The sequence below is a fragment of the Hemitrygon akajei genome, chromosome 21 (assembly GCF_048418815.1).
Source record: "Hemitrygon akajei chromosome 21, sHemAka1.3, whole genome shotgun sequence".
In the NCBI taxonomy this organism is placed as follows: domain Eukaryota; kingdom Metazoa; phylum Chordata; class Chondrichthyes; order Myliobatiformes; family Dasyatidae; genus Hemitrygon; species Hemitrygon akajei.
The window spans coordinates 12,686,002-12,699,299 of NC_133144.1; the positions used below are offsets into that span (position 1 = coordinate 12,686,002).

General features: G+C 41.0%; 1 protein-coding gene across 1 annotated transcript in view; it reads left to right on the plus strand.

Moving 5' to 3' along the window:
• Nucleotides 1-13,298, plus strand: part of vps13c (vacuolar protein sorting 13 homolog C) — a 389,552-nt gene that overhangs the window by 65,583 nt on the left and 310,671 nt on the right. Inside the window, 4 exon segments of the mRNA XM_073024838.1 lie at nt 2-33; nt 214-273; nt 5,051-5,110; nt 7,442-7,522. Of these exon segments, the coding sequence (XP_072880939.1) occupies nt 2-33; nt 214-273; nt 5,051-5,110; nt 7,442-7,522 (233 nt within the window).

Below are 13,298 nucleotides of genomic sequence, written 5' to 3' on the forward strand. Positions count from 1 at the left end.
ATAACAAGCATTCATATCAGATATGAAGATGCTGTAAGTAGATTCGCACATTTGCATAGAAGGTTTATGTGTTTTTAAGAATTTTATCAGTTTGTGCTTTCAAGCACTGAGAATAGCTATTGTGGGCTGATGGGCTGTTTCACTGAAAGTCCGAGACAATTCTTGAAAAGGAAAAGTTGTTGAATTTTGTTGTAACAGTTCTTTATTTTGCAGATTACAGATTCCTCAAGGCCCATGTCCGTTGGTATTACCTTACGGGAGCTTAGTTTACAGGTACTGTAATTCCAAATAGTCAAAGCTCTCTATTTTTACAGCTTAGCATGGTTCATGAAGCTTTCTTAAGGCTATTATAGCCAGGGGAGATAGTGGGGCTAAGTTCTCATAACCTATTAAATGTTCCCAAAGGTGTGCCTCTCAAGTAGCCTCTGACAACCAAGTCCATAGTCCAAGTCCACTGACAGGAGAAGGGGCAGAGGCAGGTTACTGGTGTCTAAAAACCAGTTACTTCGGGCAGATGGGACTCATCAGCTGTGGTTGGCAGCTCATCGAGGAGAAGGAAAACTGATCTCGAACCTCTGCTGAATTGGGTCTATACCCACTCATGGGGGAAGGCTTCGAGAATAATTATGGAGAAAAAAATCTGGAGAAGGCAGTTCAGTGTTGAGTTCAACTCCAGTGAAGCCACTAGAGCAAAACTGTATTGGTCTCTGCTGTTCCTTTTGTTACGAACCCCATAACTGGGTCACTTACCAGCAAAGATAGAGAGGTCTGCTGAAGTCTGATGGTACTATTTTTAAACGTTTTTATTTATAAAGGGGCACAAAAGTAAGGTTAAGACAAACATTCAGATAATCTACGTCGTCAATACTCAATCTAAAGCGCGGGTATAGTAATAATCATCAATAAGAAGTGGCTCTATCGTTTTGTCTAGGGGTAAAAAATATTGTCTGATGGAAATATAAAAGTCTCACCAGTTCATGCAGGCTTTTAGCCATTTGGGGACCGCTGGGTTTCACTTGTTGGAGAGAGAGAGATTTTTGGTGAGAAAAACTTGCCAGTCTTTTGGGCGCAACCCGTTGAATCGGGAACGTGGGTTCCCCGTTGTCAGTTCGAAGTCCTTTTCGGTGTTATCAGCCACCCTTTCCCCAGGCAAGGGGAAACGAACCACACGTGGCTTCCGAATAGCTTCCCGTTATCACGGGAGCGATGAGCGATGGTGTCTCCTTCTGGTGCGTCGCTAGGGTACTGCCTCCTGCAGCCCCTTTTTATCTTGACTTGCGGAGTCGTAGATGTCAATCAAGGTGGGGTGATACAATCCCCACCCCACATTGCCCGAGGGTGTCCACGTAGCATGATAGCTGGCACGTAGCATAGAGTCGCAATCCACAAAGGTGTCTCCAAGAAACAATGGTCAAAATCCGTTGCGTGGTCTTTCTGAGGATTCTCTCTCATTTCCTGGGTCCAAGACCCGAATTAATAGCGATCTTGCGATTCTCAGGAAGGAGGGGGCTGGGATCATAACACTTTGGATTCTTAGCTGTGTGGATAGGGGAAGCCTACTGCATGGGCAACAACTTGCTCTTCATATAATACTGCCTCGCTTGCATATCGTGTAGACAGCTGGGATGTAACATCCATTTTCAACCCCGACCCCCAGAGTGTTCATGGAAATGTTGTGTAAAAAGCAGAATACACAAACAGTTTGAGGAACTCAGTAGGCCAGGCAGCATCTATGGAAAAGAGTAAACGGTTGTTGTTTCAGGCTGAGACCCTCACCTCCTCGTTTCCATTCTAAATGGATGTCCCTCAATTCTGAGGCAGTGTCTTCTGGTTCTAAAATCCCCACTATAGGAATCATCCTCTCCGAATACACTCTATCTAGCCCTTTCAACATTTGATAGGTTTCATTGAGATCCCCCTCATTCTTCTGAATTCCAGCAGGGTACAGGCTTAGAGCTATCACAAGCTCCTCGTATGATAACCCTTTCATTCCCAGAATCATTCTTGTGAACCTCCTCTGAACTCTCTTCAATGTTAGCACATCCTTTCTTAGATAATGGGCTCAAAACTACTCACGGTGCTCCAAGTGAGGCTTCACCAGTGTCTTTTAAAACCTCAGCATTACATCATTGCTTTATATTCAAGTCCTCTTGAAATGCTAACATTGCATTTGGTTTCCTCACCACCAACTCAACCTGCAAGTTAATCTTCAGGGAATATTGCATGAGGACTCCCAAGTCCCTTTGCAACTCTGATTTTTAAATTTCCTTCCCACTTAGAAAACAGTCTACACTTTTATTCCTTTTACCATGCACTTCTTGTCACTGTATTCCATCTTCCACTTCTTTCCCCATTCTCTTAATCTGTATTTTCTGTAACCTCCCTCCTCCTTCAACACTACTTGCTCCTCCACTGATCTTTGTATTCTCCATAAATTTGACCACAAAGCAATCACTTCTGTCGTCCAAATCGTTGATATACCACATAAAAAGAAGTGGTCCCAGCACTGACCTGAGTGGAACACCATCAGTCACCGGCAGCCAAATTAGGAAAGGCTGGATCCTTTTATTCCCACTCTTTGCCTCCTGCCAATCAGACAATGCTGTATCCATGCTAGTATCTTTCCTCTAATATCATGGGCTTTTACCTTGCTAAGAAAACTCATGTGTGGCACCTTGTCAAAGACCTTCTAAAAATCTAAGTTCACAACATCCATCGATTCTCCTTTGTTAATCCTGCTTGTTATTTAGAGTCATAGAAAAGTACAGCTCAGAAGCAGGCCCTTCAGCCTATCTAGTCTGTGCTAAACCATTTAAAATGTCTACAACCATCGACCTGCACTGGGACCATAGCTCTCCATAACCCTACTATCCATGTGCCTATCCAAACTTAAATGTTGAAAACAAGCTTGCATGCATCACTTGTGCTGGCAGCACATTCCACACTCTCAACACCCTCTGAATGAAGTTTCCCCTTATGTTCCCCTTAAACTTTTCACCTTTGACCCCTAACCCATGACCTTTAGTTGTAGTTCCACCCAATCTCAGTTGAAAAAGCCTGCTTGCATTTACCCTATCTATACCCCTCATAATTTTGTATAGCTCTATCAAATTTCCTTTCAATCTTCTACATTTCAGGGAATAAAGTCCTAATCTATTCAATTCTTCCATATAGCTTAGGTCCTCCAGACCCAACAATATCCTTATAAATTTTCTCTGTACTCTTTAACCTTGCTAACATCTTTCCTGTAGGTAGGTGACCAAAACTGCACACAATACTCTAAATTAGGCCTCACCAATGTCTTATACAACTTCAATATAATATCCCATCTCCTGTCCTCAATACTTTGATCTACAAAGGCCAATGTGCCAAAAGCTTTCTTTATGATCCTATCTGCCTGTGCTATCGCTTTCTCCAAACCAGGGTGTAAAACACAGTAGTACACAAACACGCATAACACACGATAACTTATAAAGGTTAAGGAAACCATGCTGACTTTGATATATTTTATCATGTGCCTCCAAGTACCCTGAAATTGCCTTATTAACAATTAACTCCAAAATCTTCCCAACCACTGAGGTTACGCTAACTGGCCTATAATTTCCTTTCTTTTGCTTTCTCCTTCTTGAAGAGTGGAGTGACATTTAATGTCTGAATAAAAATGAAAGTGCACTATTTAGATGAATTACAGTCGGCCCTCCTTATCCGCGGGTTCAGCATGCGCGGTTTCAATCAACCGCGGATTGGGAAAACCTGGAAGTTTTCTCTCCAGCACTTGTTGATTGAGCATGTACAGATGTTTTTTCCTCGTCATTATTCCCTAAACAATACAGTATAACAACTATTTACATAGCATTTACATTGTATTAGATATTGTAAGTAATCTAGAGATGATTTAAAGTATACAGAAGGATGTGCATGGGAATCGAGAAAAAAACCAGAAGTTCTCTAAGTCGGAACAGGTACATTCGGTATTATTTAGCGTCAGTTAGTCAAACGTTTGTCTTAGTATTTTGTATATATTTTACCTTTCTATGCATATAAAACACATAAGAAATGTGTGTATTTCAATAACATAATTAAACCACTGCGTTGCTTAGTAATAATTATAGCTTTCATCGGGGCAGGGCTTTCACATGCTGCATTATTCTCACTTTATCCTTTAAAATTGTTCCGATCATTGACCGACTGTAGCCCAATGCTTTTCCAATAACCAGTGGCATTTCACCTCTTTCTGATTGCTTTATTATTTCCACTTTATTTTCAATCGTGATCATTTTCCGTCAATGGAACAGTGTGGGCGGCGAGTCCCGAGCTCCGCGCACTGAGACAGGTTGAATAAGATCCGGAGCTCTGCTGGGTCCTAAAGTCCAACGCATTGAGACAGGTTAAATAAGGGACTTGAGCATCCGTATTTTTTGTTATCCGCGGGGGGTCCCGGAACCAATTCCCCCCCCCCCGGTTGAGGAGGGCTGACTGTAATTAATTTTGTCCAATAATATTTTACTTTCTTTCTCATCTGTTTTCGGGATCAAAATACTTAAATTGCCTTTATGTTGGATATTTTACTATAAATTACCAATTTTGTAACACTTCAAGAAGATTTCAGTTGATTCCACAATGGTCAACCATTTATGATCGACAAAATAGAATTGAAAATAGCTAGTTTCCTCATCACTTTTCCAATATTTAGTTGCTTTGATTTTAGCTAGAAATATATAACGGTAGATAGAATGCATTTTGGTGTCCATCAGTAACAGAATAAGCTATTTTTGTAAAACACTGAAAATCTGAAACATGGGTTATATGAAACAATCACAAAATTAATCTTCTCCCCTTAAAAATAGATACCTAACATTATTTTAAGCCAAGTATTACTTGCAGTGTAACCAGAGTGGAATTCTGAACACAGCATGTTACCTAATGCATGATATAGATTTGTATACAAAGTACTGTCAATCAGAATGCTAGAAACAAAAAAAACTATTAATAAAGATATAAATTTTGGTAAAATAATACATTCTCATTTATTAATTGGTTATATTTCTAGACTGCTGATGAAAATTGGGCACCATGTATACTAAGCGACGCCACAAAAATCATCTACAAGGTATTTGACTGTCATAAGTTGTAAGCCTGATGTACCTTGCTAACTTAATTATGGGACTTCAATAGATGTATACTTGAGACATACAATGTTATAAGACATGTTTTGAAAGTGAAGACATCATAATAATGGAGCAATACTGTTTGAATATGGAGATGACTACTGTACCAAATAGGATATAATTGGGGTTGTCTTTTTTTCTCTGGAAGAGATAGAACAGAAAATCTACAGCACATTACAGACCCTTTGGCCCACAATGTTGTGCTGACTAAGTAACCTACTCTAGAAGCTGCCTAGAATTTCCCTACTTGCATAGCCTTCTATTTTACTTAGCTCCGTGTACCTATCTCAGAGTCCCTTAAAAGACCCTATTGTATCCACCTCTACCACCTTGGCTGGCAGTGCATTCCACGCACCTACCACTGTCTGCATTTCAATATCAAGTTCAAAATTGTGTGAGAGCAATGTTGCAAATTGTTTCCACTGCTGGATGAATTACTGACAAGTATTGTCTCAGATCATCACTCTAAATGTTTTTCTGCAAATAGTCAACACTTCTATCAGGCTGCTTCCCAAAAGCCCCGAAACTGCAGTTATTAAGCCTCTTTAAAAAAAAGAACAGCCTAGATCTTTCAGTAATTAATAACTACAGGTCCATATCAAATTTACCATGTTTAAGTAAAATAATTGAAAAGGTTGTTTATCAGCAACTTAACAGCTTTTTGGCACTGAGCAACTGTGGATGTTTGATTTTGACCACACCGTAGCACTGAGACTGCTCTGGTCAAGGTTTTAAATGACATCCGCTTAAACCATGATGATGGTGAAGTGTCAGTTTTGGTTCTACTGGATCTTAGTGTTGCTTTTGACACAGTTGATCATTACATATTACTGGACAGATTTGAAAACTGGGTGGGACTTTCTGATACAGTCCTAAAGTGGTTTAAATAGTATTTACAGGGCAGGGACTATTTTGTATTGATTGGTAGCTGCATAGAACAAGAATGATATGCAGTGTGCCTCAAGGGTCCATACTAGAGCCTCTTCTGTTTAATGTATACTTGCTCCCTCTAGCTCAAATTATGGTAAATAACAAATTAGCTTGCCATACTTGTGCAGATAACACTCATTTCTATAGCAGGGTCATGAAGTGATTATGGACCCATAATTTGCAAAAATTTCCTCCAGTTAAACAAAGAGAAAACTGAAATAATTGTTTTTGGTGCCAACAAAGAATGAATAAAAGTTATGCCTCGCTTAGAATCCTACCGCATTAAGACAATAACAAAGTCAGCCTACTAGCATCTTAAAATGTAGTGACAGTTGAAGGGCTTGTGTCTCAGCAAGATCTATACAGGCTCGTCCAGGCATTTATTTTTAGTAGGCTTGACTACTGTAATGGCGTTTTCACAGGTCTTTGTAAAAAAAAAGCCTCGGACAGTTGCAGCTCATTCAGAATGCTGCTGCTAGAGTCCTCACTAAGACCAAGAAAGTAGAAAACATCACTCGAGTTCTCAGATCACTGATCTCAGATCATTACACTGGCTTCCTGTTCATCAGAGGATTGACTTTAAAATATTATTACTAGTTATTACTGGTTTATAAAGCACTGAGTGGTTTTGGGCCAAAATACATCTCTTGAGCTCCCAGGTCATCTGATGTGGGTCTGCTTACCATCCCCAGGGTTTAATAAACTAAACATGGTGAAGCAGCTTTTAGTTACTCTGCTCCACATTCTAGAATAACTTCCAGATGATCTGAAGTGTGCCCCAACTTTAAGTTCTTTTAATTGAAGCTTAAAACTTTTTGCTGTAGCTCTTAATTAGAATCTCCTGCACTGTAACTTTTATTTCTTAATTTTATGTGTAATTTTATTCTCTTTATATTGTTTGAAATTTGATGTTTGAATTTTAAATCTCGTTCTATATAAAGCACTTTGAACTGCCTTGTGTTTGAAAAGTGCTATACAAATGAAATTGCCTTTCCTTGCCTTGAAAAGCGAATGAAACGTTTGAGGGCATGCTCTGAAAGTGTGAGGAACTTGTGTAATTCTAAATATCTTAATGAAAAAAATAACAAAAAGTGAAAAAAAACTCGGAGGTCTGAATTAAAAATACAAACACTGAAAACATTTAGTAGATTAGGAACCATCCATCTAAAGAGTAAAAAAAAGTTAACAAAGATAAAAGCTCTTTTGTCAGAATATAGATTACTATGTCATCTGAGAATTTTTTTGTGTTTCAACGTTGAATACTTGAAATTGTAAATTTGAAGTTTGTTTCCTTTATGAAATATATTTTCCCTTTGTGAAATATTTTTTTTTCTCTTCTTCAGCTTGTCCGCTTAGATTGTCTTTGTGCCTACTGGAATGTAAACAGTGTGTTATTTTACCAAGTTGCAAGAGAAGAAATTTTGGTATGTTCTTTATACTTTTACACAGGAACTAGCTATAAAGTTGGGGAAAGTGGGAAATGATGGTGATAGTACTGTGGCTCTCCATATTATAGACAACTTACAGAAATCTGATGACTGAAATTCTCCCATACATTTTAAAAATAATTTTCAAGCATGTATTAAAAATAATAAATTGTTTCATGGTGCGTGAAGGTCAGCCTCTGAGATCAGTGGGAGAATTTAAAAAGCAAACAGATTAACAGAGCGGGCGATGGAGTAGTGGGAGACAGAGTAGGAAGGCTTTGGCTCGAGAGCAGAGGCTGAGGACGAGCTTGCTCCCAGTGAGGTACGGCCAGGTAAGCTCCTTTAATAACTCTAATTAACTTAAGAGTAGGTAATGGAGGTAGCAATTAGGGCAGTCGAGTGCTCGGTTTGCAGTATGTGGGAAGTCAGACCAAGCACAATTGTCCCTGATGACTACATCTGCAAAAGGTTCATCCAGCTGCAGCTCCTGACAAACCGAGTTAGGTAACTGAAGCTGGATGAACTTCGGATCATTCGGGAGGCAGAGGCAGAAATAAGCAGGAGTTACAGGGAGATGGTCACCCCTAAGAGTCAGGAAACAGTTAACTGGGTGACTGTCAGGAGAGGGAAGGGGAAAGGGAATAGACAGAATGAGCAGAGCACTCCTGTGGCCATTCCCATCAATAATAAGTATACAGTTTTGGATACTGTTGGTGGGGACGACCTACCAGGGACAAGTTGCGTCTGGCACTGAGACTGGACCCTCAGTTCAGAAGGGAAGGAAGGAAAAGAGGAGAGCAGTAGTGATAGGGGATTCAATAGTTTGGGGGACAGATAGGAGGTTCTGTGGAAGAGATCGAGAATTCCGGATGGTCTGTTGCCTCCTTGGTGCTAGGGTCCACGATATCTCGGATCAATTTCTCAGTATTCTCAAGAGAGAGAGGGTGAACAGCCAGATGTTGTGGTCCATGTCGGGACCAATGATGTGGATAGGAAGAAGGAGGAGGCCCTGAAAAGAAGAGAATTTAGGGAGTTAGGTGCATGGTTGAAGGGCAGGACCTCCAGGGTTGCAATCTTAGGATAGCTACCCGTGCCACGTGCTAGTGAGGCCAGAAATAGGAAGATAATGCAGCTAAATACGTGGCTAAGGAGTTGGTGCAGGAGGGAGGGCTTCATGTTTCTGGACAATTGGGCCTTGTTCCAGGGAAGGTGGGACCTGTTCCAACGGGATGGGTTGCACCTGAACTGGAGGGGGACTAACATCCTTACGGGAAGGTTTGCTAGTGCTGCTCCGGGGGGTTTAAACTAGATTTGCAGGGGGAGGGGAACCAGTGTGTTAGAGCAGATAGGTGGAGGACAATAAAGGTCATGCGAGAGGTGCAAGTATAGTGCATGGAGTAAAGCCAGATCTAGCATATAAAGAGGCATTGAGGAAAGAGAAACAGAATTAAGGGTGTAAAGGTAGTAAGGTAGAAGGGCTAAAGTGTGTGTACTTCAATGCAAGAAGCATCAGGAACAAAGGTGATGAACTGAGAGCTTGGATACATATTTGGAATTATGATGTAGTGGCCATTACAGAGACTTGGCTGGCACCAGGGCAGGAATGGATTCTCAATATTCCTGGATTTTAGTGCTTTAAAAGGGATAGAGAGGGGGTAAAAGGGGGAGGAGGGGTGGCATTACTGGTCAGGGATACTATTACAGCTACAGAAAGGGTGGGTAATGTAGCAGGATCCTCTTTTGAGTCAGTATGGGTAGAAGTCAGGAACAGGAAGGGAGCAGTTACTCTATTGGGAGTAACAGAGTCGACTGTACTTCCTAAGAAGGTTGGCGTCATTCAATGTCTGTAGTGAGATGCTGAAGATGTTCTATAGGTCAGTTGTGGAGAGTGCCCTCTTCTTTGTGGTGGCGTGTTGGGGAGGAAGCATTAAGAAGAGGGACGCCTCACGTCTTAATAAGCTGGTAAGGAAGGCGGGCTCTGTCGTGGGCAAAGTACTGGAGAGTTTAACATCGGTAGCTGAGCGAAGGGCACTGAGTAGGCTACGGTCAATTATGGATAACTCTGAACATCCTCTACATAGCACCATCCAGAGACAGAGAAGCAGTTTCAGTGACAGGTTACTATCGATGCAATGCTCCTCAGACAGGATGAAGAGGTCAATACTCCCCAATGCCATTAGGCTTTACAATTCTACCGCCAGGACTTAAGAACTTTTTAAAAGCTATTATTAATGCTTTTTGAGATAGTGATTTAGATGTATATCATATTTTTTACTGAGTTAAGTATTGTATGTAATTAGTTTTGCTACAACAAGTGTATGGGACATTGGAAAAAAGTTGAATTTCCCCATGGGGATGAATAAAGTATCTATCTATCTATCTATCTATTGGGCCCCTGGTAGCAGCAGGGATACCAAGGAGCAGATTAGGAGGCAGATTTTGGAAAGGTGCAAAAATAACAGGGTTGTTATCATGGGTGACTTTAACTTCCCTAATATTGATTGGCACCTGATTAGTTCCAATGGTTTAGATGGGGAAGAGTTTGTCAAGTGCGTCCAGGATGGATTCCTGTCACAGTATGTTGATAGGCTGACTAAGGGGAATGCCATACTAGATCTAGTATTAGGTAACGAACCGGGTCAGGTCACAGATCTCTCAGTGGGTCAGCATCTGGGGGACAGTGACCACTGCTCCCTGGCCTTTAACATTATCATGGAAAAGGATAGAATCAGAGAGGACAGGAAATTTTTTAATTGGGAAAGGGCAAATTATGAGGCTATAAGGCTAGAACTTGCGGGTGTGAATTGGGATGATGTTTTTGCAGGGAAATGTACAATGGACATGTGGTTGATGTTTAGGGATCTCTTGCAGGATGTTAGGGATAAATTTGTCCCGGTGAGGAAGATAAAGAATGGTAGGATGAAGGAACCATGGGTGACAAGTGGGATGGAGAAGCTAGTCAGATGGAAGAAGGCAGCATTCGTGAGGTTTAGGAAGCAAGGATGAGATGAGTCTATTGAGGAATATAGGGTAGCAAGAAAGGAGCTTAAGAAGGGGCTGAGGAGAGCAAGAAGGGGGCATGAGAAGGCCTTGGCGAGTAGGGTAAAGGAAAACCCCAAGGTATTCTTCAATTATGTGAAGAACAAAAGGATGACAGGAGTGAAGGTAGGACCGATTAGAGATAAAAGTGGGAAGATGTCCCTGGAGGCTGTGGAAGTGAGTGAGGTCCTCAATGAATACTTCTCTTAGGTATTCACCAATGAGAGGGAACTTAATGACGGTGAAGGCAATATGAGTGAGGTTGATGTTCTGGAGCATGTTGATATTAAGGTAGAAGAGGTGTTAGAGTTGTTAAAATACATTAGGATGGATAAGTCCCTGGGGCCTGATGGAATATTCCCCAGGCTGCTCCACGAGGCGAGGGAAGAGATTACTGAGCCTCTGGCTAGGATCTTTATGTCCTCATTGTCCATGGGAATGGTACCGGAGGATTGGAGGGAGGTGAATGTTGTCCCCTTGTTTAAAAAAAAACCATTAGGTGTTCAACCCCGAGCCATGCGTCATACAAAAAGCTTCTAAAGATAAACATCAAACTGCCTGCAAAAAAAATAACAAAATTTACAATTAGGTCGTGGAGGAAATCTATAAATTAACTCAAATGGTAGTAATGAGCAAATGAATCCCATCTCTTCTCAAAATCAAACATAGGTTCAAAGGTTCGACCTCTAATTTTCTCCAAACTAAGACATAACATCATTTGAGAGAACCATTGTGACAGAGTGGGAGCTGACGTATCCTTCCACTTCAACAGAATGGCCCTTCTAGCTATCAATGTAACAAACGCAACAACGTTGGTCAGACAAAGAAATACCACGGATATTTTGAGCACAGTTAATTTGTTAGGTTGTAAATTAATTTTAAGTGCTTTAGAAATTGTAGATACAACTGACTTCCAAAACTTCCAGTATAGAACAAGACCAAAATGTGTCAGTATAGCTGTCTCAGTTTTACATCTATCACAATAACTATCAACATTAGGAAAGATTTTAGACAATCTCTCCTTTGTCAAATAGTAACGATGTACAATTTTAAATTGAATCAATTAATGACTAGCACAAATCGAAGGAGAGTTAACCAACTTCAAGATCCGCATCCAGTCCTCCGTCGTAAAAGTCAAATTAAGTTCTTTTTCCCAATCTTGTTTAATCTTACAGAAAGGGTGCTTATCCCGTTGTAATAATAAATTATAAATCTTCCAATGGAACCCTTCATCAAAGGGTAGAGGAAGATGTTAAAGAGCACTGGTGCTAGCACACACCCCTGCCTCACCTCTGTGCATGTAAGGAAAGACTCGGACTCTTGTCCTCCTATGGTCACCCGAGCAGTCATCCCATCGTGGGAATGGCGGAGGATGTTAACAAATTTATTGGGACAACCAAACCTGAGGAGGACATCCCATAAGAGCTTTCTTTGCACAGTGTCGAATGCTTTGGAGCCGCATTAAACAGGCATCAGCTGCCTTTGGGAGACTTAAGCGTAGAGTCTTTCAGAACAGGAGCCTTCATCCCTCCACAAAGGTCACCGTATTCCAAGTGGTCTGTGTCACCACCCTCTTTTATTGCTGTGAAGCTTGGGTAACCAACAGCTGTCACATCAAGTTCTTGAAGTGCTTCCACATAAGCTGCCTTCAGTGCATCCTGGGAGTTAACCTGACATGAGCGGGTGCCTCACACAAATACTTTTATTCGTTATAGTATGTCCCCTAATCCAGGCTACGTCCTGGTAAACCTCTTCTGCACTCTGCAGAGCCTCGACATCCTTCCTAGAATGGGGCGACCAGAACTGTTTGCAGTACTCCAGATGTGGCCTAAATAAAGTTTTATAAATCTGCGACATAACTTCCTGATTGTTGAACTCAAGGCCTTGACTAATGAAGGGCAAGCATTCCATATGCATTCTTAATCATCCTATCAACCTGTGTAGCCACTTTCAGGAAGCTATGAACTTGGTCCTCAAAATTCCTTTGCTCATCAACGCTGTTAAGGGTCTTGCCCTTAATAGTGTACTCTGTCTTTACATTTGACCTATGAAGGTGCAACCTTCCCGTTTGGTCAGGTTAAACTTCATTTCTCATTTCTCTGCCCACATCTGCAACTGATGTACAGTATGACTGTATTCATTGCCAGTCATGCACACTATCTACACTACCAATCTGCATATCATCTGCAAAATTACTAACCCACCCATCTACAAATTCTGCCCCTTCTAAACTTCTTACGCTAATAAGGTGCAATTTATATTAGTGAAGTTGAAATCCTCCATGGCAATAGTCCTATTGTTTTTACACCTTTCCTTAAGCTGCCTGTATATCTGTTCCTCAGTACCCTGGAGGCTATTGGGAAGTTCTGTAGTCTCATCAAAATGATTGCACCTTCCTAGTTTTGAGTTTAAATCATGGGACATTAAGAACTCATTTTTGCCCTTCTCTTAACCGAGTCTCTGTAATGGCCACAAAATCATAATTCCATGTACTGATTCATGTTCTACTTTAATCACTTTTACCATAATGCTCTTAGCATTAAAATATAAACACTTCAAATTATCTATCTTACCATATCTGTTACTTTGCTCCTGCCTGTTTTTACTAGCATTGACATCTACCATCCTCTCAATCCTCCATTTTCTGACCTGGTGCTCTGGTGCTCCTTGGTAAGCTAGTGATAGGAATAAATTCTTCTCGGGCTTCCTGCCAGGTACAGGTATTGATAACAAC